Here is a 27,864-nt window from a genome sequence, read left to right as displayed (position 1 = left end):
AATATTTTTCTTTTGCGTAATTTTAATTTTGTTACTTCAGTAATACTGTGATAATACTAAGGTATCTTACCTGAGCTACTGTTCAGCCACTGCCTGGGAAAAATGTAAAAAAATTAAGTTTTATTTTTTTTTCCTAGAGCTAAATCCCAAATCATGGAATTACCCAAATCAATTAATCTTTGACCAATTAGATGCAAAATATATAAAATAAAATACTTATCTGTATCAAAACTTTACCTAGACAGAATAACAGACACACCATTATACAACACAAAGATTATTTTTATTACAATCTTTTATTCATCAATGTCAATTTCAGAATTCACTTTATTTATTAAGTCACTCAATTTAATGATACAAGAGAACAAAAACAAACAAAATCATGTAAAAAACCATGAAAACATAAAAAGTATGCTGGAGCCGATTTAACCTAAGAGCTTAAAATGTGTTTGAGCATCACTTTAAAATGATCTCATGCCATTTTATTTAAGAGAAAAAATAAAGAAGAAAAAATAAGGAAATATATCCTATTAGGCAAATAACATTAAAAATGGAAATGGACATCAGCATATTTATGCAATATTACTCATCCTTTTATTAATACCAAACCATCCAGTTATATCTGATGAAAGACAGATACACTGAGTAACACTGGAGAAAAGGATATTTTCTGTGCGTGTCTGTGTACAGAAGATATGCAGATGTTTTGTGATGCTGCAGGTTTAGTATTCAGTACGTGTGTGTTTTCACTCACTGAACATGTACAGGCATGGACAGTGCACGTGGTGTTTTTTGATGTGGTGATGTACGAGCGCATGTCGGTCTCGGTGGAGATCTCAGGGTCAGGAGAAGGTCAGACAACAGTTTGCCGGCTGAACAGGTCGAGCGTGACGGCGCTGAGGAAGACCGGGATGCTCTTCTGATGGAAGAGGTGCAGATCCACCAGCTCTGAGAGCGTGCGGGAGAAATCCGTCTCCAGCAGCTGCATACTTCCACTGCCCACCGCACCACTGGCCTGCAGAGAGAAACACCAACCTCACATTTTATATCTTCCTTATGATGTTTTTATACAAATATAAATATATATAACAGGAGCCATGAATTTTGTATTAAATAATAATGTTACTAAATCAATAATGTAAAATAAATAATGTCATATACCAAAAAAATTAGCATAGAATTAAAATGCAGAATATTATTTAGTGCTTGCATATAAAAAGCAAATATAAGCAATTATCCAAAATACCTTTAAAGCTTGAATTTAAATAGCAAATCAAAAACAAAACAGACAATCAGACTGCCTTCAATACAGAATACTGTTATCATCACTATATGGATTTTCTGTAAAAAAAAAAAATAATAAATTACCAAATGGAGATTACAAATTCAGCACTGAAAAAGGTTTAAACTCTAGCTCCTAGCTCTTTAATACCGAGTCAATATTGATGAAAGTCTTGTGTCCTTTGTATAAAAGACTGTAATTCCTGCCACTCTGTTAGAGGACGAGTGGGTTTGTTTTTCTCTGTTTTTTCTCCCGTAAATTACATTCAAAGAAAGGTCAAACGAGTGTTTTTTCTGCTCATTAGAGAGCGACTTATTCAAATTGTGACCTTATCAGTGTTTGTTTGCATATTCACCACTTCAGAACAGGTTATGAACAGTATTTGACCTTTTGGTTAACACCAGGTTTTTGTTGACAATGAAATCTTCCTCCAGTCAACACAAGAGGACAGAAGTGACAAGGAGCCCGAGGGTCTTGAGCTGGACGTGTGAAACGAGTGAGAACAGACTAATTAAAGAACAGGAGTGAGATCTGTGTAGCCTGAACAAAAAACAAACTTTCAGATATTCAGATTTCAAACCTTCAGATATCTTCATCACAGGTGATGTGATGTGTTATCTGTGGGAGTGTGAACAGCAACTCAAACACTCAGAATCAGAAGTTTTCACCTCTGAATTTGGCCACTTTTATACGCAGTAATGAAATAAAATCAAATAAATCTGATAATCAATGAGATTCAGTTAAAAAAAAAAGTCCTGAACTGAATGTGATTTTCACATCAGTCCAGGATGTAAAATCCTGTGGAAAACATCAATCAGACTACAAGAAGTTTCCATGAATTTAACACCGCTATATTAAACTCCCCTATAGCCAGATTAATGGAATACGGTTAAGTTTAACGGTGAACTGCAGCCCTACAGCCGTCAAATCAGACGTTTAATCCAGGTTCTTCTCAGAGTCCTGGGTTTGCACGCTCTGTTAAGTAGCTAATTAGTAATATGTGCAGCTAAAATGAGCCTGTTTAAAAATGTTTAACAAAGCACCCGTACATATCTTCACAAAAATAAACGTAACTAAACAGATAATTAATAACAAAGCAAATACAAGATTCCGCTCAGTTCACTTAACAGATGCTGGAACAAGTGTTTTAAATATTTATTACCTTTAGAATAATTTAATACCAGTGTTCCTCTTGTTCCATGAATGAGATATTTAATGACCGCTAGCGCACACAGCACAGATCACAGATCACATATCCCTTCTGCTTATTTACTCTGTGCTGTGGTGGTTAAAGCATCAGTGCAAAATATAAAAGAGCAGAAGGCCTGTCAGGCAATATACTGTCCCAGAAAAAAATTACATAAACAATATTGTCATTTCTGCCACTAATTTAATGACAATTAAAAAAATTATTAGAACTGGAATATAAAATATCATATATCAGTCATAAAAAAGCAAAGCTGATCAACAGAGAATGACATTGTGAAAGGCCTATACTCAAAAGGAATAAGCTAAAGGATTTTCTTTTAGGTTATAAAAAAAAGCTCAAGCTGTCTTCATGACTAACGTATCTAGGTATCAGTTTATTGGAATATCTGTGGCATGTACAACTGTACTGTTTGAGTTTTTAATACACTGAACTCCAGTAGAGGCTTAGTATGTTTTAATAGCATTCTGTACCATTCCTCATTCCTAGTCATGTCCAAGGTTGAGCCAAAAGAGAAAGAAAGAGAGAAAGAGAGATAGAAAGATTAAGTAGGATTAATCTGCCAAGCAATGAATTCAACTCTTCAGCAAATAAAGCCAGTCAGACTACAGTAGAATAGATGCTGTTTGTGCTCTCTGCTATCTGGTTGATGTGTGATAATGCTGTGGGATATCCTGATATTGATGTGAAAAATGATCAATTAATTGTTAAATTGAAGTAGTTGGTGTGTGGTACACAGTGGACCTCTACCTCACTCTACCTCCAGCATGAAGAGCTCCCTCTGTTGCTCCACGCAGGTAATTCAGTTTAAATGTGCTGTAATTCACTGTTATTTCAGCTCTTTAGATGGGTTAACTGCTTGTACCACAGAAGGCTATAATGCTTCCAGATGTGTTACGTCTGACTCTCAATGGTAAACTCTCAAAACCTCACAAATCACAATCAATCAATATAATCATTACCAGGCCTGACACTGGTAAACATTGTTTTTATTATCTCAGTGGGTTAAACCTGTGTGTGTGTGTGTGTGTGTGTGTGTGTGTGTGTGTGTGTGTGTGTGTGAAGGTGGGTTTTCTTGTGTACATGGGTATGACTTCAAACCCATTATTCCTCATTATTTTTGACATTACCAGAAAAATCCAAGGTAACTGTAAAACAGATAAATCTAATCCCCATATCATTTACACCAGCGTTTCTCAACCTTTTTTCTATCACGGCACCCTTTAAATATATGCGAGATGTCAAGGCACCCCAGTTTACGGACGGGGGGGGGGGGGGGGGGGGGGGGTGCTGGCGCAGGACTTCAGGTGAGAACGAGGGGTGTTGCTGGCGGAATATGAAATAAAATAGCGCGTGCATCGCGTGGGGGGACAAAAACTTTACAGTGTGTCCCAATTTAGGGGCTGCATCCTTCAGAGGCTGTATTAGAAGACAGATTGCGTCACAGCTGCGCAGTAATACACCGCCTCTGTGGGTCGCATCCTTCAGAGTATGCTGCCTGTGAATTGGGACACACCCCGAGACGAGCTGACTCTGGAAAGGAAATATACACGTGAGGCGCAATATTTTGACGGCACCCCCGATGAAGCCAGACGGCACCCCAGGGTGCCGCGGCACCCTGGTTGAGAAACACTGATTTACACCCTCAGCCCTCTAATCCTCAAACTTGGAACTTTTCCAATATGCACCAAAACTGCTCTTAAATAGCCTTTTTATGTTGTTATGCAGGAAATAAAAAAGGGCAATAATCCTGTAAACAGTGTGCCTGAAACCAATCTAAACTAAACTTCTGTTCCATTTCAATAAACACAACATAAACAGCTTGTGCTTTCCTGTCTCGTTACAGAACGCATGCTGTGTGAAGAGAATGCTCTCATAACATTTTCCATATTCAACTCCAGCTACAATACATCCAAAATAACAACTGCAAAAAACTATATATAGATCACTTTACTGGACAAAATAAGAGTATAATTAAATAATCAGAAATATGGAAATGCAAAACAAGAAGGCTACCATTTAAATGCAGATTTTGACATTTTGTCTTCGGGTGGGAGGGGAGGAGGGTGTAATAGTGAGTGCATAAATATTGTTTTAAAAAACGAGGAAATCTGCATCTTTTACAGAGAAGAGAAAACATTAACACATACAACAATTACCAATGAGATTAAAACAGTTATAAAGAAAGTGAAGAAACACATTCCGTTCAGTATTAGAAACGAGTCCAACTGTGAGAGTCAGAACGTCTCCAGAACATCAGGCAGGGCTGTGGGGTGTTCCTATTTTACAGTGAACAAAACCAGAGGGGACAACCAGTGAAACAGCAACAGAGCCCTTATGGGCTTTAGAGAACCAGATTATATCCATAGAGGCCCCGCCTCATAATCAGCTGAACGTTTCTGCTGCTAATATCTCTGTGCCAGATTCCACATGATATTGAAAATAAATTAAATTGCAACTGTTTTGTTATCTGTGATGTATATTTAAACATTTAAAATGCAGGAGTGTTCACTAGATTTCACCAGAAGTTCCCCGGAGGAAAACTGTGCAAGTACACAAGGAGAAAATAGAAACTCCACCCAGATAGGGACTTGAGCCCAAGACCCCAGTGCTGGGAGGTGAATGTGTATAACCACTAAGTTGGGCAATACCCTCCTGTTTGCGGCCAAAATAAGACCATATATCTGCAATGCCCTGAAAGCCAGAAGGGCCTCCTGAAACGATGCCTACTTTCAGCAGTATAGGGTCCTTAAATTGGTGGTGAACTGAGCAGTTGCGGAGGCCAAAGCCACTCACTACCAACACCTCTACGATGAGCTGAACACAATAGAACAAATAAGATCTACTGACTGACCAACACTCGCCACCAGGCTACACTGAACATCAGCCAAGTCAAGCACAAGCAACACCAGATCATCCTGCTTAGTGCGGATTTGTGAAAGGATGACGCACCACCAACGCCTTTCCATGCTGCCAGACTACTTATGGAATAGTACTGGGAAAAGAACAACAAGCCCATCGATACGGCATTTCTGGACCTAGAGAAGGCGTTCGACTGATCCACCCTTTAACGTGGCACACCCTGCCAGAAACTGCATGTCACATCAAATAGCAAGAGACTCCCATGCAATTAGACAACTTATATCAACTGTGATCAGAAAAAGCAGACAAATATTACATAGAACAGAGTTCATTTACCTTTTGTGTCCAGCAGTTAAAATAAAGAGTTGTAGCGTTAAGTAAAGTGGTCAATTTGCCTTAAGTGAAACTGCACGTCTTGCAATGAACGCACGCACTGTGCACGTGGACGTCACAATGAGCATGCTCAAATGACATTCAGGTCTATGCCTCAAGAGGTCACGGCTGTATCCAAAGCTGGATAGCCCTTTTGGTGTTTGACCAATTACGTAAAAAACATTTAAACCGAAAAGTCATTTATTTTAATTAATATCACAGTGTTTCCTCCAACATTAGTATTTTTTTTCAGTAGCAGCAAAAGGCTCACACTCAAAGTTTTGAACAAGATATTGTCCAAGAAATAATTGTGACAAACAATATTATTGTGCCAGTGATATTCTTCAAAATTAATATTTATCAATACAAAAAGGCCTTCTGTCCTTACAAGTTAACTCTCTCTCACACACACACACTTCTTACTTCGATATGACGGCTGACATATGCTTAGCTGAATGGAGAGCGTGCGAGAGGGAATACAAGAAGCAAAGGACAGAAATGTCATCGACTATAACACTCAAACTTTGTGAAGGAAGCCTCTCTCTCTCTCTCTCTCTCTAATACGGCTGATGTGCCAGACAGACGATGTCTTCTCATTTCTCATCGAGGCATTTTGTTTTCAGTGGACTCGTGCTGCAGACTGCTTTGGCAGTAGTCTCTAGAGATTACATCAAAGATCTATCAGTTTTAAGAATATCAACTGAAACACATAACACACGTATCTAAACACAGGGATGATGGGACATTTCAAATTAACCATTACTTTAAAAGAAATCTGAAGAACGTGATTAGGGATGTCCTGTTGAAGTTTATATTAGCTGTTTACCTTGTTTGCAATTATTATTTAAAAATAATTTAACCTTTATTTTCTCTGATAAAATATGTTAGTTTTTAAAAAAATCTAATCAAACTTCAATAAAATATGAATGAAACAGAGCTCACAAAACAGGGTTTCTTCTACTGTCTTGGTGATGGTATCTTAGTTTTGATTGGCTCAGTTTTTAAAGCAAACTGTTTTTTATATGCTAAATATTTTAAGATGCAAACTGCATTAAGGTAAACTGGCTCTATCTAAACAAACAACATTTAAACAAAAAAGTTTGCAATAAAAAATTAAGTAAGATAAGATTAGTACTACAATATGACTCAAGTTTAAATGCAAGCTTGATTCTATTTAATGCAAATGAACTGAAATTACAGACATCATCAGGCTTCCCCTGAGGGCTCAGAAGGCTTTGAGGGTTCCCCTCTGAGCAGACTTAACTCCTTTATACTTCAGTAAAACTGTGTTTTTAAATAACCGGCTAAAAACCCCCTCAATTCTCTCACATTTTGTTAGCTTGGGAACCTTGCAGAAATATGATAGACTGCATTAGTAGTAATTAGATCATTTGCTCTTTTTCTCTCTGCATGATCCCCGGTTACTTTCAGGGTGTAATCAGCAGCTCCATTAGATGTAGTAATCATTTGCTGATTGGGCGGCGGAAAAAGCCAAAGCTCAGAATACTCAATCACCTTGTGTGCAGCAGAATCAACAACCAACACATTCTGCTCACAGACAACTGAGCAGGTTTTATCATCTATGAGCATTGATGATTGATGGAATAACCTGGTCTATATTCACTAGGGGTGTCACGATTCTCTAAATCCTCGATTTTATTTTATTTCCGATTTTAGGGTCAAGATTCGATTCGATTCTCGATTTTCTTTTTTCTTTACAGCAGAGAGGGCTATGCCAGTTTTAGATTAGTCTATGGTCAGTCATTGGTTTGATTCATCAAAATTTACAATATCTTATTTCAAAAGGTGGGCTTGATATAAGTGATGCAAAGTGATACAAGTGATCTGTAATACACCACATTAGGCACTAATGGTCCAATTTAAATAATTTAATTAACATATATATGTAATGCAATCTAGTGGCTTTTTTCGGTAGCAGCAGTGTGCACTATTAAAACAGCAATGTGCAACATAACAAAATAAATAATAAATAAATACAGGAACAGTCATGTACAAAATAATAGAACAATTAGAGCCTTAACAAACTGAACTCTATCCTACTATAACAGTTAAACATGAAAAAATAAGACTCGGTCCCTGAGAATGAGAAGTTTTTTTCTTTAATAAAGATATATTATTAACTTTATCTGAGAGAAAGATGCTCCTTAAGGTACCAAAACTATTAACATATTTGAGGCTAGACTAAGCAACTGTTATTTTTATATTTTGAAGTTTTTCTTTAAGAAGATGAGAATGTGCACATTCTCTGGAGAAAGGGCGGCTCTTTGAGCTACAGTGTGCTGCACCATTTGCGTAGCTTAGAGGGAGGGATCGGCGATCCTCTTTTTGTCTTCGAGGCTCGAGACCATGACATAATTTCAATCGATTTCAATAAAATATCGAAATTGTGACACCCCTACAATACACATTTGATTTGTTTGGATTTTTTTTCCTTCTCTGCTGTAGGGAGATGACCAGAAGTACAGAAAACTGACTTAAGAACTGTAGGCAGATCAACCCAGAAATGAACAGAGCTGGTGGTGGACTCCCACAGGTACAAACACTCTCCTCGGCTGCTGTATGGCCGGACCATAGACTGTGTATAGCTCTGTGGAGGCAGCCCTCAGGGGCGGGGTTATTTAAATGAGTAGGCTGTCTCTCCAGTCTTTCTCCCTCCTCTGGTCTCTACCGCGCTCTACAGACTCGGGTATCAGGATCGCCAACATGGAGGAAGATTTTGGCTTCATTTTCACTGAATGAATGGGAACGGCGACACGGCGTCCATCTTTTTTTACAGTCTCTGGTTTAAACAGTCTTTCCTTCCTGGCCCTGTCAGACTGAGTAACACAATGTGTGTATTATCACCACTTCTTTACTATTTATTTTCTACTGGTTACTGCTAGCAATAACAATTATTAATGTGCAGTAACACTGGTCACTGCTTACAGTAAGATATTCACACTGGGGGGAAAATACCTTATCTTAGTTTTTCTAGATCGATATTTTAATTATAACGTTCTCTTAATCCTATGGTACATATAGATTGAAATCTTTTATTGCTGACACTTCTGTTTTGTCCTGCTTACACATCTGGTGCTAAAAGTGCTCCCGTCTCTCCCATACGCAGCTCTACCTGCGATCTCCAGTCTTCAGACTACGATACCCAGAATGCACCACACACTGAGGCAGGTTTCAGACACGTGCACATACAATAAAACACGTTTATTGACAAAACGGGCAGTAGAAGGAGTAGTCAAAACAAGCAGGGTCAAAACCAGAGAACAGCAGCAAGACAGAGAACCATTAACTAATGACAGTTTGAGGGTCATATACAGGCAAGGAGGCATCAGACAGCAGGCAAAAAATCAGGACCAAAATCAAAACACACCAAGTGAAAATAACAGATAATAAAATAAATAAATGTGTTGTAATGTGTACCGTATTTTTCGGACTATAAGGCGCACTTAAAAACTTTTAATTTTCACAAAAATTGACAGTGCGTCTTATAATACGGTGCGCCTTTTGTATGGATTTTACTCGTCAGGTTGTAAGGAGCAGTAAACACACACTCCGTGCAGCGTTATAGAGAGTTTCAGTGCTATACAGAGTCCAGAGCCGTGCAGCTCCGAGGCTGAGCAGCAATAGCATTAGCTAGATGCTAACCGCTAAGCTAGCTAGCTTATTCACTGAGATCAGTATTATCTAAATTTTACTCGTCAGGTTGTAAGGAGCAGTAAACACACACTCCGTGCAGCGTTATACAGAGTTTCAGTGCTATACAGAGTCCAGAGCCGTGCAGCTCCGAGGCTGGAGCAGCAAATAGCATTAGCTAGCTTATTCACTGTTCAGAGATCAGTATTATCTAAATTTTACCCGTCAGGTGTAAGGAGCAGTAAACACACACTCCGTGCAGAGCAGCAATAGCATTAGCTAGATGCTAACCGCTTAGCTAGCTAGCTTTTTCACTGTTCAGAGATCAGTATTTTCTAAATTTAGCACTTTTAATACTGCTGGAGCAGTATTATTAGAGTTAGATGCTAATCGCTAAGCGTTCACCGTTCAGAGGTGAGTTATCGGCCTGTAAGTCTGTGCTGCTTTGCCTGGCTAGCATTAGCTAGATGCTAAGCGCTAACTCTCTCAGAGGTGAGTTTTATCAGCCTGTAATCTGCTTGTTTACCGTGTTAAAACAAGCTACGGGGGACGAATCGCTAGCTAATATCTCACTGTCTTACCAGAACACGCAGGATTACTCAGTGTAACGCTGTCGTTTAAGTTTGGGTTAACTTTACTAGTTTAGGTGACTAGCTAGCTTGCTAGCGGATAGCTATGCTAACGCTGGTGCAGCAAGCCTTAGTGGACATCTGGAAATCTAAGCTTACTGTAAATAAACTGAAGCACGTTACTCACCCAAATAAACAGTTTTCAGGAGAGGAATCTGTGTAGATTAATATCCAGCACTCGTTTGACTTTGAAAGAGCTACATTTTGTATACTGAGACGCTCCACCGGCAAGCGACCACCCCCGGTGGGGGAAGGGAAACATGGCGCCACCCCTGTTCACTTTGATATAGGCACCCTTTCTAGTGTCACTTAATGCGCCTTATAATGCGATGCGCCCTATGTATGGAAAAATAGCAGAAAATAGGCGTTCTTTGATAGTGCGTCTTATAATGCGGTGCGCCTTATAGTCCGAAAAATACGGTATAAACCGACAATAGTTAGCAACTGGTGAAGAGGAGTGAGGGGTTAGACCAGAGAGCAGATAGAATTCAGATGATTTGATTCCCAGAGGTGCTGTGTGCAGTATCATGTGATCGTGAGAGTCAGTGTGTGATGCATACTGGGTATCGTAGTCCAGAGATTGGAGATCTCTGGAGATTGGGAGAGACAGGAGCGCTTTCATTGTCAGGCGCTGCTGGAGTATTGCAAATTTCCCCGCTGTGTGGCTAAGTGGTATTAATAAAGGCTTATTTTATCTTACTTGAAAATATATGGTATCCATGAAGTGTTTATTAAAAGATATTTTTAAATTGTTTTTACAATTTGAACAAATTCTTTCATTTATTGTTGATTTTTGTGTGTTATTGAAAGTAAAAAAAATCATAGAATTTAGGGCATTTTAATAGTAAATTCAACAGCCATCAGCTTTATTATTCAGAATGAACATGTATAAACAAAACTCCCGGGTTACATTGATCTGTTCTAGCGAAACAGAGCCTACTTTAAATAAATGTTTTTAAAACTCAAGAAAAGAAATCCACTGTCCTCTGATTTTACTCAGTCAGCAGGTGCTACTGCATGAAACTGAAACCCACTTAACGCCTCCATTACTAGGACCAGGTATGTTTGATTAGGGTCGGCTTTTAGGTCCATTTTAGCCTTCATTTATTCTATTTTCCCCCACGCCATTCTTCATTTCCATCCATTATGTAGCAATCTAGCCTATCTGCATGAGATCCCACCCATGCATACATCGTCATGAATAGTACAGAGCTGTTCCAGTAATCTTCTGCTAAATCATGCAGGTAACAAAGAGCTTTTTTTCTGTATAGAAAACCTGTTCTAAACCCTGCAGAGCTCAATAAGAGACACAGAGCAAAGAGCTGCTCAAGGAGTCCATTCGGAGGCACTGCATGAGATCGACTGAAAGCAGGGACAGGTGGTGGAGTGAAGATATTAGTGGAAAGTAAATTAAAGCAGCACTCCGTAGACTGAGGATTTAGAGAACTCTACTGGTGAGAATGTGGAATTGCACAGAGCAGGTGTAAGAGTACTGTATTTTTTGCACCATAAGACGCAGCTAATAATCCGGTGCTCCTTATGTATTAATTTTATCAGTCAGAGTTATACAAGAGTTTCAGTTAAGGAACAATATAACTCTCTAAACTTGCAAATCGCTAGCTCTTTTGGCATTTAAAGGTGAGTATTATTAGCTTGTAGCCTGCTGCTAACACTGACTAGCACTGCTGGAGCAGCATTAGCATTAGCTGCTAATCAAGCTAAGCACTAGTTCTTTCACCATTTAGAGATGAGTATTATCGGACTGTAGCCTGCTTCTAACCCCGGCTAGCACTGCTAAAGTAGTATAAACATTAGCTGCTAACCGTACTAAGTGCTAGCTCTTTTTTGCTAACCGTACTAAGCGCTAGCTCTGCGTCCGTTCAGAGGTGATTATCGGCCTGTAGCCTGCACGTTTACCATGTTAAACGTCAAACGAGATCTACTAAACTAAGCCAAATTTATACTTCTGTTTTGAACCTAAGCCGTAGCCAAGGCATGAAGCATTTGGCCTGTGAGGTTGTTTAAACTATAATAAATGATGATAAAAAAAATTTAATAAAATGCTTCTCTGGCGAGCTTTTGTTTACACTTCTCCCCTGTCTGTCGCGCTCGGCGGGACTTTAGTTTCTGCCTGTTCTCGTTTCAAACATCCGAACATGTTCTCGTCCCAATTCACCAGGCGGGGCAGCAATACTATATTGGGCCACGACTCTGACAACACGGGTTCAATCCTGCGTGAGGGGGGGGGGGGGTTTATTACTAATCTGTAGCACTCCATCCTATTACACTTCATTTTCCCTACTCCGTAGCTTGACGTGCACTTCTCTGGGAATGTAACTACGCAACGCAGACAGTTGCAGCTGCGATTGGTCCGCCAGGCCCTGCTGGATACGCACAGGTTGCAGCATAGGTTCGACACAGAAATATAAATTAAGTTTCAGAAAGAAAATATGCCGACATCCCTGTTCCTTACTAGTGTCGCATAATGCGCCTTATAGTGCAAAAAATATGGTACTCTTAATCCAGGTAAATAGATTTGTGTTTCTGATTATACTGTTTTCTTCATTTACATATGAAATTCTAACCAAATGTAAAAAATAAAAAAAAAAACACTCCAATTTTAGAATGAATATATAATACATTGTAGAGATGGTAGAGCAAGACACTGAAAGCATTACTTTTTCTCCTCACAACATAGGAATACTACTGATTCAAATTTAAAAATCAAAGTCTTCTTTAAAGCAGTAAAATGGTACTGCTTCTAACATTTCCTTTGATTGAAAACCATATGAACCAACAATTTTCTGTTTGTCTGCTTAATCTCACTTCATTTGTTAATAAACATCAATTCATTCATTTCAGCCCTGCAACACATGCCAATAAAAGTTGAGACGGTAAAGAATGTACCAATTTAAAAGGTGACTATTCCTTCTTTATCACATTTCAAGACATTTAGCACATGATGTTATGTAGTTCCATTTTTTTTGCAAACAACTCATACTGTGCTCAAAAATGTGGGTCATTTGTTTGTGTTGAAATTCTCCATGCATTGTTTAGTAGGGCTTGATCAGTTCAGCAATGTGTGTTGTGTGTGTGCAGCTTGTGATTTTGCATTGTCTTTTAAAAAAATACATGGATGTCCCAGGAAAAGATGTAGCATGTAAATGTGAAGGTAGCATATGTTGCTGTAAGATCTCAAGATCTAAAAGTACATTTCTGCACTAAAGTTTTATCACAGATGTGTACTGACACCCCCCCCCCCCCCCTACTCTAACAGACCCCAGCTTTTGGACTTGTTGCTATGAACAGTCTGACTGATCCTTTTCATCTTTGGTTCAGAGCATACAGCTTCCAATTCTTATAACTGATCACAATACACACGTCCACTTTGTAACAGTTCAAAATGAAAATAGAGGAATATTACCAAATTAATAGAAGGAGACCAAACAAGATATAATGATCACATGTAATATCTCGCGGTGTATAAAGTCCTATTTAGCTCGAGTTTATTCTACGCTTTGCCAAAAAAACGTTGAGGATGATGGAAATGACATCCAAACGTATGAAAAAGACACTAAGCTAGAGAGTAAAGAAGAAGAACAGCAGAAGAAAGTCAGAGTGGAAAGATGCAGTGGAGCAGACAGAAGAAACCACCACCCTGTTTAATTATTACTCTGTTTAATTGTGACTATTGATTACCTTGCACCCTATAGGGATAAGCTCAGCAGGGGCAGGGGTTTGATTGCATTCCAGAAGCTTCTGTTGATTGCAAGTAAAATAGAAAACAGTCAAAGGCAGCACTCACAGAGTCAAGGCACCATGTAGACTACCAATGAGCACTGGAAAAAAAGAGGAGGTGTAAAAAATATCAATTTTTAAGGTGGGGGGGCGATCGATAGATGAGCAGCGTTTGCGTATTTTCTTAATATTTACAAAAGAGAAGATCAAGGCTGATATCTCCAACAACTATATGTCATGTGCTTGTCTGATTAAGACTGATTTTAGACAGAATTCATTTACCTGAGGAGGTAGAGTAATGTTATTTTACTACAGTACAGCTAAAATTTATGACCGATCCAAACAGGAGTAGAAAATCTAGCATAAATAATAAACATGGGAGTGGCTACTTGATTTATGTACAGCCATAACCCCCAAAAAAGTGAGGTTCAAAGAAGCTCATATGATCCTTAGGTCATAGATCTGAGAATGGTCTAGATCTTATATAGGTTTTAGATCTTGCAGCAGCATTGATGATGGTAGAGTCTGACCGCTGCACAAAGCAGCTCTTCTCCATCCAGCACATCCCAAAGATTCTCAATGAGGTTAAGATCTGGACTCTGTGGTGAACTCTCTCTCAATCCATGTGTGAGAAAAAATCCATTGATGGAATAATCTGGTCTATATTCAGTATTTTCAGGTAGTCAGCTGACCTCATTCTTTCAGCACATACTGTTGCTGAACCTAAACCCGCAGACCAACTGCAACTAACCTGTTTTTTGGCCAGGCAGTGTATATAATAAAAAAAGAAAGAAAGAAAGAAAGAAAAACTCATACTGGATCAATGCAAATATGTACTGTGTTTCTTTCTTATAAACTAGTGATGCTGGGTCAGGTTACTATCAGGTGTTCTGCTATATAGGTTTGTGACCCAAATTGGGATCTTTTTATTCATATATTTTAGAAGCATTTAAAACATATATAAAGAAAATGAAAACTGCATTCTGTTAGCCGGTTGGGGAATAGCCAGTGTTAGCTCTTTAGTGTAAAATGTGTGAAAAGGTGGATGCTGAATGAATGCTGTGTTTGTATGTGTTGGGGTGTGTGCAAAACTCAAGGTTAATAAATATTGACAGTAAATTATCTTTAGCAGCGGGGTCGCAGGTGGTCCCAACGGGCCTGATTTGACACACTCACACATCAAAAACACACACAAACAGCGTCAGCGCCGAGCAGCACGCCCGACTCCTTCACTCTCTGTGAAAAGAGTACTGTAGACTTTTAACACCAAGAAGAAAAAGAAATACGAGTACAATTTCTGTAAATTAAAGTCAAAGTGAGTGAAGGTCACATGGGCATGCTATAAGCTCTTATCTGAGAGAATGAAAGAAGAGATTAAAGTGGAAATGCAGGCGACGTGTCTGCGGTCTGCAGTCTGCTTCATTAGCTTTCCACTGGAGCAATGGGGATGAAGTAGATTGAACTGGTCTGTGTAGTGCAATGTCAATCTCCCTTCTTCTGCCACAACAGCTCTGAACTGACAAGAGCAGGACTCCACAAGACTACTGGAGTCTTTTAGTGTTTGGCAGCAGGACATTAGCAGCAGATCATTTAAGTCAGGAATCCACAGATCACTTTAATAAGCCTTCAGTACAGATTTATTCATGCAGTTGTATTGTTTAAGCACCAGAGGATGCAATTAGAGATGGTAAGCAGTTTTAGCCAAAATACGTGATCAGCTGATATTTCTTTACTTTGGTCAGTTTGATATAGGAGCAACATTTACCTCAGCAGCGCTGCTGTGTGGATCACCTCCTTTTATACAACAGTTAGTTCCGACCTCACAATCTGATTGGTTGAGAAGTGTTCTAGCCGTGATTATATTTGTGATAACATCACGGCCTTCTCACACTAAACTTGTATCACTCCGCCGACGTGTTGCCGAGTAACCGCATATATATACAGGACAGCTTTGAATCATCAACGGCATCAGCGGCAGTGTTAGCTTAGCACAGGCTAGCACCCAGCCGCGGCACGCTGGCCCACAGCGCTGACTCGTCTTTTGTGGAAAAAAGGGAAAGAAAATCGCTCGGTTAATGCCGTCTGACAGCCAGAACGCTAACCAGCCAGGCTAGGCTAAGCTACGCTAATGCTGAGCTGAAGCAAGCTACGCTAACCTAAACACAGTCCAGCCGGCTAGCTAAAACCAACACCACCCAGCAAAACAGGCAAAAATTCTCAAAAAATGTGCAGCGTTCACCTGAAGACGACTCCACGGAGCAGGAGAGGAGAGTAATAGCGTTATTTCACCCTCCTAACGTTACCATCTTCACTTATTCACAATTCTGATTTTAGGCTAACTTTCGTGGTGTTGGTCTGTATAAACCATACACCGTTTTGTAGTTAAGTTTCAGTTCTGTAACAGTTGTGGTGGAACTACTTTTTGGCGGAAGGCACAGTCCATATTAAAGCATATTCAAACTGAATTTCTTAAAGTTCTTTGATTTATTTTCTTTATTCATTTTGTAAAAATAATCTGTTGTATAAAAGCAATAGAACACTCGAGGTTGTGTGTTATCATGAATAACACCACAGCTGTGATGATTTCCGTGATAACACACTCCCTCTCGTGTTCTATTGCTTAAATAGATTTCTTTTGTTTTTGCATATTTCTCATACTTACATTTTTTAGATTATCAAACAAACTTTAATATCAGACATATTTAACCTGAGTAAATATAAAACACTTTTTAAATGATCATTTCTTTTTATTAAGGAAAAAAAACACTTTTTGGAAAGATGAGTTCAATTTCACTGCTAACCACAACCAGGCCTGATTACTGCCAGACCTGTAGAATCACAGAATTACTCAAATAAAACCTGTCTGACAACATGAAGCAGATAAAAGATCTCAAAAAGCACCACATTATGAAGAAATAAAAATGTCATTGATCATCTATCAGTCTGGAAAAGGTTACAAAATCATTTCTAAATCTTTAGGACTCCAGAGAACCGCAGTGATTCACTATTATTCAATAATGGGAAAAAAAACATGGAACACTGGTGAACCTTCCCAGGAGTGACCGACTAATTGAAATTACTCCAAAAGGGCATGGAGAACTCATCCAGGAGGTCACAAAAGAACACAGAACATAATTTAAAGAACTGCAGCTATCACTTGAATCAGAGATCAGTGTTAATGAGGCAAAAAAACAAGAAACATCCTGATGATCTCCAGGACTTTGGGGTAAATATTCTTTGGACTGACGTGACAAAAGTGTAACTGTTTGGAAGGTGTGTGTCCCGTTTCATCTGGTATAAAACTAATACATCCTTTCAGAAAAAGAACATCATATACATCATATATGAATGTAAAACATGGTGGAGGTAGTGTGACGGTCTGGAGCTGCTTTACTGCTTCAGGGCCTGGACAACTTGCTGTAATCATGCCCCTGGTCAGACCTCCAACAATCACAAGTCAAGAGGAACGACAGACTTCTTATAATATAGTGGAGAAGAAACTTAAACTTAAAACATGTTGGGAGCGTAAGTATGATGTGAAATCCATCTTGTTTTTAGAACTGATTCTGGGCTGGTTTGGGGGAAGGACTAATAGTAATAAAGAACACACACAGAGTCGGGGTGTGAACACTCTCTCTACTCAGGAGGCCTTTAACTCAATTACAATCCAGAAGCAGCTGATCCAGGTAATAAAAGAGCTTCAGGAGCAGCAAAGTACTAAAGCCATATGTATTCTCCAGGGTGATAGATCCACCAGCACTTTGGTATTGAATATGCAATATGAATGTGCCTCGATTAACCTTTAAAACTGTCATCAACAGTCATGTGTTCAGCAGACCACTAAAAAAACACTAAAAACACATCCGAACATGAGACAGCAGCCCGCTGTGCTCGAGGCTGGGTCTAAACTCTAACAGTCTATATAAAGCACTGTTACACACTAAAGAATCAGCACAGAATCAGGGGCAATGTGTATTACACTCAGTGCAGCCTGTGCACATGTTTGCACCTACAGCATTATGTAGTGGACTATATTCCCAACGGTTACGAACATCGAAAGAAAATCATTAATTATGAAGAATATCGCTGGCCTGTTCGTTAGCTGAAGCAGCATAACAACAAAGGTGCACACAAACCCCACACTCTGCATTCACATGCATGAACCTAATTAAAACGAGACTGTATATTTGCCTCATTTACATAAATACAACAAAGATTAGGATCACAGTCAGTAGGGAATACTGTACCTGTGCCAGGCCTGCTGAGATCTCCCAATTATCAGCTTGGGAACAGCTTTTAAAACGTGTAAATAAGTTCAAAGTGCCCCTGGAGCTGTCACTCCAAACACAGGAACATCCAGCCCCGTGTTCAAAGTCAGGGTTTTGAGGGTTACTTTAAAATGTATTCCATTACAGATTATTGATTACCTGATTAAAAACATACCTGTAACATAATCCAGTGGATTACTTTATTATGTAACATATCTGCTCACTTTACTTTTGGATTTCTTGTATTTTTAAAGGTACCGTGTTTTTGGAACTATAAAATCCTATAATTTTCCCAAAAATCGTCAGAGCGTCTTAAAATCCGGTGCTCCTTATGTATGAATTCTACCAGTCAGGTATTAAGGAGGAGTAAAGCAACTCTGAACTAAGGTACAGAGTTATACAGGAGGTTCAGTTCAGTTCTCCAGCATTAAGCGCTAGCTCTTAAGCCATTAAGAGGTGAGTATAATAGGCTTGTAGCCTGTTGCTAACTTCGCTAGCACTGTTGAAGCAGCATTAGCCACTAACAATGCTAGCTCTTTTGCCACTTAGAGATGAATATTATTGGCCTGTAGCCTGCTGCTAACCCTGGCTAGCACTGCTGAAGCAGAATGAGCATTAGCCGCAAGCTGCGCAAATTGGCAACTTTTTTGCCGTTCAGAGGGAAGTATATCAGACTGTAGTCTGCACGTTGGGACAAACCGCTAGCTAACGATGCCCTGGATTACTGAACCACTCAGGGTTCCTCAGTGTAGCGCTGTCAGGTGGCATTAGCCTAACCACAGCTAGTGCTTGAGGTGAGCTGCTAATGCTAATGCACCCGATAAAATTAATTAAAAAAAACAACTATTTATTATAGAATGAAGGTTCCTACTATAACATACTGCTATTAAATACAAGTACTGCATTAATAGTATCTTTTTCAGGATATATTTAAAAGTCGCTGCTTAATTAGGATGATTTTTTCTAGACTGATTACTTCCTTAATCAGGTAGATTAATGTAATCAAGAGTGACAGCTTCAATTCATTAAGGAAACATTTTTCTTACCTTGAAAAGCAGTGAATCCTCCATGCGTTCAGCATAGACAGAAGTGAGGCGGTACTGGTTCTCCACCGTAATGTCGATCTGGTACCCAGTTAGAACATAGCAGACTGTGCGGAACTCCTGGATCTTCTTCTGGAAAACCTCCTTTAAGCGTTGGTTCTTTAGCTCGGCACTCTCCATCTGCTTACGCAGGTCTGCCAAGAAGACGGTAAAGAAGAACAGGACTTTAAATGGACACTTTAAACAGAAAATAAATCAATGGGGGTCTCATAAGAAACCTTCTGCAGACTATAAATCCACTCTTCCTAGAACAACACTAACAAAATGAAGAAAGAAATCAAGCATCTGGCTGAATTCACCTGGGGGCAATCCGAACGATTAAACCGAACCAAACGATGGGAAGACCATTCTTCTTCTTTTGTTTTTCCAATATTCTCCAATTTTTTTTTTTACCAATGAACTCAACACTTCTGATTGTGGTGACGAATTTTAAATTGCCGGCCCTGGTTATTGAGAAAAGCATATTATTATGTTATTCATATCATATTATTATATTCTATTATATATTTATCCTTTAATAATTCTGTGTTTCTGTAAATGCAATAATATAATAAGTGCTTCTGTAAAACTTGTTTTAGCCACAGGAAGTCTGGCCGACGGACTGTTTCCTGTCATTGAGTGGCGTTAAAGTTAAAGAGAAGTTCGGCAACTTCTCCTTTTTGTTTTTCTTGTGTGTACGCATATTAACCTAAAAGGTAATGTGATCAGTTCAAGGGGGTAAAAATGTGATTTAACCAATGAAGCAGAGCTCATCGGAACTTTATGCTTTCACTTTACTTTTAAATATAATAAAGCTCTTTTGTTCCATAGGAAATTTACACGACATGATTCACTAGGACTTCTTCAAAAGACCCGTAAACGCCCCCAACAGTGGGAGTCTGTGGACAACACACACCCATACATGTGTAGTCAGCTCCCACCTCCTTTCAGACCACTAAAACACGATTAATAAATGTTATGGAATTGATCAGACGCTCCAATCCATTCACTTCAAAGCTACACATCCATATATACAGAGCTACTGTAAATAGATGCCACATTGAATAGGCATTAAAGCCCTGAAACTGCAGAAACAGAGACACACAGTAATCCCAGTGCAACAATATGGAAAAGAAAACCTGAAAGTAGAATGTAAGATGATGTGAAGCTGTGGTGATTTCTGAGAGTCTTTTCTTTATTTGGAACATGCCTGAGAAGAACAGCAATTGGGCGGCACAGTGGATTAGTGGTTCATCTCCCAGCGCTGGGTTTAGGGTTAGAGTTTCCTCCAGGGAAGATCAGGTCAAATCCAATACTTTAAATTGCCCTGGTGTGTGTTAATGTGTGAATGACTATATACCCATATATGGACTGAATAATACATAGAAAGAGCAAGACAGCATTTAACAGCCTTTTTTGAAGCCAAAATTCACTTCTATTTCACTATACACTGTGCTGCCACTGATTTAATGTTTCTTTATTACAGTGAGAAGTTGTCTGTTGGAGCTCAGAAGGACTTCCTTGGCCTACCAGTCCCTTTACGGAGCACACAATCAGTGTGCTGCAGCCTTGGCATCAGGTGAGCTAGCTATATTTCTGCTGAACAGGTAATCACCGAGCTTTAGCAAGGTTGCTAACCATAGCTAGGTAACTGACCACAAACACTAGTCTAACAGAGACAGGGATTTTAGACATTATAATCCTAAACATTTCACTTATTTTAAGCGCTTTTAATGTGACAACGTGCTCAGCGTTACGTCACCCGCACACAGGAAGAAGGGAAAAGAACGACAACTTACGAGAGAAAAAAGGGCAATAATAACGGAGTATTTTAGGCTGGACAGCATTCACGTCTTAATGCTGCACCATCTCAGCCAAGAACACGTTAGCGGTGGAGCCGAGAGAAGGTTAATATAACTTGTTAAAAAATCAGTGAGATTAACATTAATGTAACTTAATAACATAACGACTTAAATTTATTAAAGTACTAATTATTAAATTATTATTATTCCCTTATTTATTTCTATTTGTGTTTGCAGTTTGAAAATGTATGTTGTGAATTTAAAAATATAACTTATCTAAAAAAGGAAATCAATTGGTCATTCATTATTAAGTCTTGTTGTCTCTTGTGTATTTTTAATTATTTTTAAGCAAACAAATAAGTTTTATCCAGTAGAGTATCCGATTATTAAAATAATCGATAGCCGCAGCCCTAAATTTTTCCTTTAAAAAGAACACAGAGAGCACAAATAATAGCAATGGGACAGGCACACACTGAACACAATTACAGTGTTTCATTCCTGCATCTATTCCTGCATGTGTGTGTAAAATCTCCACAGGAGATTGAGTTGTGTGTATTATTGGTCTAGATGGTAAAGTGTGCAAAATTGTTTAACCAGGCCGATGAGACACAGCTGGCAACGACAGAAAGCAAACTGCATGCTCATGAGAACTCAACAATTTAGTTTGACACTACAATTTCACTAAGCCTCATTTTCTTTGCACGAGCACTTTGTTCCAATCCATCTGTGAGACTCCAAACAGCACAGAGAGGAAATCACAGTAATGCTGTATATATCCACAGCGCACCTGCAGTGTGTACGCACGCCACGCTGGACACACACATTTCAGCTAACAGAGAACAAAAGGTAAGTAAGGTCAAATTCAAGGACATGATGAGAACAGTTGCCTTGGAGATAAGTGGATGGTGGCACCTCTATGCACACTTCAGTAATTATTGAGTGCATTTACATGCTTTCATAATCTGATTACTGTAGATTACCAGAGTTCGTCAGTAATCCAACATGTTAACATGAGCACCTAAAGTGGAAGCATATTGGAGTCATGTTCACTACAAGTTTATAGTAAGTTACTGTTTATTTAGTTTTTTTTTCTCTCACTCAATGTTCCCAAAGCCTGCTAGAGTAGTTAAACAACACATCTACATTTGTTATCAGCAGAGGAAAGATTTAAGATTTTGTGGGAAAATAAAACTGCACTGACTTTAGACTTGATAATAAAACACAGTGGATCAACACCAGCAGATGACATGTCTCTCCAAACCATCACTGATTGGTGGAAACTTCACACTAGACCTCGAGCAGTTTGGACTGTGTGTCTCTCCACTCTTCCTCCAGACTCTGATCCCTTCATTTACTTTAAATGAAATGTAAAATTTACTGATGATCAGTGATGGTTTGGAGAAACATGTCTTTACTTTAAGTGCATTACTAGTATCATGACTAGGGTTGCAACGGTATGAGATTTTCACAGTATGATAACCGTCTCAGAAAATACCACGGTATCACGGTTTGTAAAATATATTATTAAACTGACCCTTAAAGAAATTACAACAAAGGTGTTTTTGTTCAATTAACTATTTATTGTAGAAACCTGAAACAATTATAATTTTAATGTCTCCTTTAAAAAAATAAGGTGTACACCATCAGGTGAAGGAAACCAGGTTTTTCCACTACTCTTAAGGGCATTAAGAGTGTATATAAAAATATATATGTATATAAATATGTATATAAATATATATATATACACACACACACACACACATTACATGTCCTCTAAGAAGTAAAGATCCTGTATTTAAAATATTCAGTACAATTATTTAGGTTTAAATTATTTAATATCTGATAAACTGAGCCTGGGTCAGTGTCTGATCAACAACTGTTGTAAACGTCCGTTTTACTGCCGAGTTGGTATATAAGCAGATACTGCAGAAAGAGGGGATTTATTTCTGACATGATCCTCACAATAGAGATTTCTATTTTAAGGCTTTCACACAGAGTCTGGTTTTAACATATGAAAAACAGGCACGTCAGAATTAGAAAATGAACGCATGTAAATGAATGGCGTCTTTCACATCCAGTCCGGCCAGGACCTTTACACGGACACGTGAATCCGTCGTAGCACGCACTTCACGCCTGTACCTGCGTGCCCAAATTCAGGATAACTCAGCGCGATTGCGGGCGCTTACCGCATGGGTTGTGCACGACTACAAAGAGGTTTTATTTATGTTCAGATTAAAATTATAAACTAAACACATACTTTGCGCTGCACAGCGGGGTGGTGTTCTCGGAGATGGAGAACAGGTTTGACGTATGTCCACCTTTACCTTATTACAAATCGGATAACCATCCTCGGGTGCGTTCGGCGGGTATCCGAAATAGTCCCACACTGCTGATTTTAGTTTAGCCTTTTTTAGGCGGACGGAGATTTGTTTAGTCTGATGCACTTTCTGCTGTTCTCACCGCTGTGTGCTGAGTAGCTGAAGCGGAGCAGAGTTGCGCATGCGCGGGTGAGTTTCTCCGCTGGCTTGCGTTTTACCGGTAATAAGCAAACACACACGGTATGATAATAATACCATGGTATACCGTGAAACCGGTTACCGCTGCAACCCTAATCATGACATTCTGGATCATTGATACATTGATCATTGTTACAAATCTGATTTTTTTTTTATATCTGTTAGCCATATCATATTGCATGCAATAGAAAAAAATCTAAATAACTTTTAAAATTAAGTGTTTTGTCATATCGCCAAAAGTATCGTTATCGTGAAAATACCATGAAATATTGTGGTATTATTTTAGAGCCATATCGCCCACCCTACTCCCAAGTGGAGCAGCCGTCTAACTCCTGGCTCAATCATTGAGAAATTTAAATGCAAGTGCAAATTCCCAGCAGGGCCTAAACTGCTGCCCCTACTAATCTCTGGCTGTAGTGAATAACTGAACATGTTCAGTACCTAGTATTTCCTGTGAAGGCGGTATGACGAGCGTAGTGTCATCAGTAGTAACAGCGCCTCCTGCCTCCATCTTCCTCAGGCGGTCCCTCAGGCGCTCGCACTCCACCCTCAACTGCTCCACATCTTCAGCACGCTGCTGCTTAGCAACACAGGTGGGGTTCATCCGGAAGTGCACCACCTTTGTTTTCACTGGGTTGTAATCTCCCTGGGAAAGAGTCCAAAACATTAAACTACTGTAAATTTACAGGCAATCATTATTAATTAGATGAATTAAAAATTGATAGCTTATTATTCCACAGCAAAGGCAGGATTAAAGCACTAATCACAGTCAAACTGGACCATTCTCAGATCTTAAACAGAACTTGAATTGGTGATAAAGACAGTACAGTTCCAGTCTTTAGAAGTCCAGGTTTCTCACTCACAGAAACAAATGAAGGCAGCGGTGGCTGGCTGAGAGACGGCCTGGAAATTAAAGGACCATCCTCTTACTGCCAATACAATGATACACCACTGAGCAAAATGACTCCAAGTACATTGTAGAGGCAGTTTAGCCATCAGCAATCTCTCACCAAGAGGTCCACTATAGACCCTTTGTAGGGCAGAGGAGGAAGCAAGTTTACGCCCTCTTGTGGCAAAACCCAGCGTCTAATCAGAGCACACCTGTAATCACTTACAGATCTGCCCAAATAGAACTAAAGCAGAGTTTTCTTACAATTCAGGTAGTTTTAGTGATTTGTTTTTTTGGGCAATTCCTGTATAATATTATAATATTCCACAGTTTTACCAGGAGACTCAACATCAGCTGATGTTATGCTGAGTAGCTGAGAGATTATTGGCTAATTGCAAAGTAGCAAAAAGTAGTTACTGCCTGATTCGTGTGAACTCAAATGCATGTCAACACAAGTGATCATATCACTTAAAAATCAGATTTTCTGCTGTTGTTGGATTTATTTAATCACACTTTAATTCATTAATTGTGTTAGCAGCTGCAACTCCTCCTATGATGCAGAGAAAGACTCACTAAATCACTAAGATTTTTTTAAAAGCACTTAGAAGTGCGATGGCTCATTTTTAATCAAACACAAGCCCCTCAGCCAACCAGAAGACACCCAGGTTCATCTTCCTGAGCAAGCTAATGGCTCTGCACAAGAATTGACAGCTCATTCCTATTCAGAGCTAAGAAACAATTCATCTTTGAGTGGGAAAACTTCAGGGCTTTAAAAGCCATTAATGAGACTTGTGCTGAATTAAGGGGCCTATCAAAAGAGTAATGCCCACATCTGAGCACCTCATTACGAAGCAAATTACAGAGAAGAAGAGGGGAAAACACCACGAGGTAAAATAGCAGTTTAATCAGCGCACTCTGAGAGATGGAGAGGAAAAGAAAACATTAAGAATCCAACAAAACACAGACAAGATCAGAACATCAAACCCACAGCTGAATATTTAAAAAAGCTGAAGTGATGGCACAGGACTGGTGTGTTTGCTTATGCATGAACTCTCCCTGTTTCAACTGCAAAACCAATTTGCTTCGCCTAAAGCGTCACAGATGTGCATCACTTCCCTAATAAACGCCAGACAGGAGGATCTATAAATATTACAGATGAAGGCTATCTTTAAGATGGAGCGATGGGGGGAGAGATGCATCTCTCACTTTCCTGCCTTGTTTTTTTACTCTTTCTTCACTTGTTCATCTTTTTCTGGCTCCAAGCGTTTTTGTGTTTCGACTAGCTAATCACATCAGTGACAGAAAGACTGAAATGAGGGAGGGAATGACAGAGGACGATGTAACACTAAGGCATAAGCTGACATCTATGCACATTACTGTAAATGTGAGAATGGGGGGGGGGGGGGGTACACATACACATGCAGTAGTATTCACAGCACTTCACTTTTTCCACATTTTGTTACGTTACAGGCTTATTCCAAATTGTATTAAATTAATCTCTTTCCTCCAAATTCAACAACCTATTTATTCACAACCAATAACAACCTATCAGTGCACCTTTTAATCCAATTAATAAATAGCTAATATCACCCTGGTTTACCAGAACACTTAGGGTTCTTCAATGTAGCGCTGTCGGGCGGAATTTACTAGCACTAACCCTGACTAGCTGCTAATGCTGCTGCATCTAGCCCTAGTGGAAATCTGGAAATCTAAGCTTACTGTAAATAAACGGACGCGCTTTATTCACCCAAATAATCTACACAGATTTCTATCCATAAAACTGTATAACAACCAGCACTCATTTGACTTAATATATATTTTTTTTAGTAATTACAGTTTTGTTTATTTAGCTTAGCTTAACTAAATAAACTACAATAAATTAGACCTGGTGAATTAGAAAAGAAAAAAAAAAACCTGTTCCTTACTAGTGTCACATAATATGCCTTTTAATCTGGTGCGCCTAGTGTGTGAAACGTTCGTTGATAGTGTGCCTTACAGTGTGAAAAATACGATACTGTGTGTGTGTTTTTTTTTTTTTACAGGCACTTTGTCAGCCCACCTTTATTGAACCAACACTATTTTAACACAACACTTATCTAGGGCTGTCCCTAACGATTATTTTTTAAACGATTATTCTAACGATTATTTTTTTCGATTAGTCGACTAATCTATTTATTGAGAAACATATTTAAATAACTATTATTTTACGTTTTAAAGCAAACGATAAATTACTATATTTATATATAATAACAACAACAACAACAACAACAACAACACAAGCCTACTAAACCAAACCCCACACTTATAATCACTTACATGTACAGCACGTTGTTTAGATCTATTACGCTAAAAATGGATAAGCTCCCATACACCACAACCGTGTGTTGCACTGTTTTCTGTGACCGCTAGATTTTGTGACCACTGGCAAGTAGTTCTCAGCAGACCGGTGCACTGGCCGATTCGAAACGTGTTCGTTTCTAATGTTTACCCCGACTGGCCAAAACGGTTCAGTTTAGGGCTGAGGGTAAGGTGTAGGTATAGAAAGCTTCTGTTTTGCCAATGAACGCTCATAACCGTGAGCACTGGTCACAAAATTCCGACGGTGACAGAAAACGGTGTAACACCGCAGCGCCGACGGCTCTAGCTAAAATAACTTAACGCAGCTAGCTTAGCTAAACACCTGAACTTATGAATAATGCTACTGTTTCTGGAAACTGCGAAATGCCATGCACAAATATAAACCAAAAATGTATAATTTCTGCCTGTGGCAGGTTTAAAACCTTTGGTAGACAGCCTTAAGTCTTTTTAAGGACACCCGCGGAGACCCTGATGTAAACGGTAACTTACTGTGTGACCCTGTTGACATAGTGCTCCTGGATGTTTGCGCTTCAAGTGCTCCTGCATAGCAGTTGTGCTACTGTGATAGACCATCCCCATTTTGCACATATGGCAGAGGACCACATTGTTGCCCTTTTGCGTGAAATGCTCCCAAACTTTAGATGCCCGCTGGCGTTTTTTTGTAGCTGGAGATCGCTCTCCGGAGTCCATGCTCTCCACAGGCACCGCCATGTTTACGACGCGCCAACGCGCGTTATGCAAATCGATGTATTTTCGTAATCGATGACGTTGATTATGTCGACGCGTCGCCCCAGCCCTACACTTATCCACATACTGCTGCTGTCTCAGGAGCTTTCCATTAAAATACAGGTGCTATATGATGGTCAGCCACATTGCCAGTTCTATCAGCACCTGAATATGAGATGCTATTTGACTTATTTAACATTCCACCCATACATCTGCTAAGGTCTGCAGGAATATTTGCAATGTCTACATTTGTACATTAGGTTAGATTACACTGCTCCTGGCAACCTTAATCTTCCATACAAATAGCACTGCATCCAACACTTTCTTCTGGCTGCAACTAGTTTTTGATGAAAAATGTTCATACCAGGCACGTACACAACTTAAAGGAGACTTCATGTTATATGCATGGTTGTGCTGATTTGTACACGGAATCTTAGTTGAGGCAACTATATTGGCTTCGTTTTTATCAGGAAAAGAACAAC

At 39.2% G+C, this 27,864-nt stretch overlaps 1 protein-coding gene across 2 annotated transcripts in view; it reads right to left on the bottom strand.

Moving 5' to 3' along the window:
* Nucleotides 1–261: 261 nt before the first annotated feature.
* Nucleotides 262–27,864, bottom strand: part of mad1l1 (mitotic arrest deficient 1 like 1) — a 120,089-nt gene continuing 92,486 nt past the window's right edge. For both annotated transcript variants that reach the window (XM_022668627.2, XM_049469786.1), the window contains 3 exons: nucleotides 23,851–24,055; nucleotides 19,056–19,246; nucleotides 262–1,015 (listed from right to left, as the gene is read on the bottom strand). In XM_022668627.2, the coding sequence (XP_022524348.2) occupies nucleotides 854–1,015; nucleotides 19,056–19,246; nucleotides 23,851–24,055 (558 nt within the window). In that variant the 3' untranslated portion in view covers nucleotides 262–853. The remainder of the gene's footprint in view (nucleotides 1,016–19,055; nucleotides 19,247–23,850; nucleotides 24,056–27,864) is intronic.

Source organism: Astyanax mexicanus, chromosome 21, assembly GCF_023375975.1.
Source record: "Astyanax mexicanus isolate ESR-SI-001 chromosome 21, AstMex3_surface, whole genome shotgun sequence".
Lineage (NCBI taxonomy): Eukaryota > Metazoa > Chordata > Actinopteri > Characiformes > Acestrorhamphidae > Astyanax > Astyanax mexicanus.
This window is presented reverse-complemented; position numbering and strand designations above follow the sequence as displayed.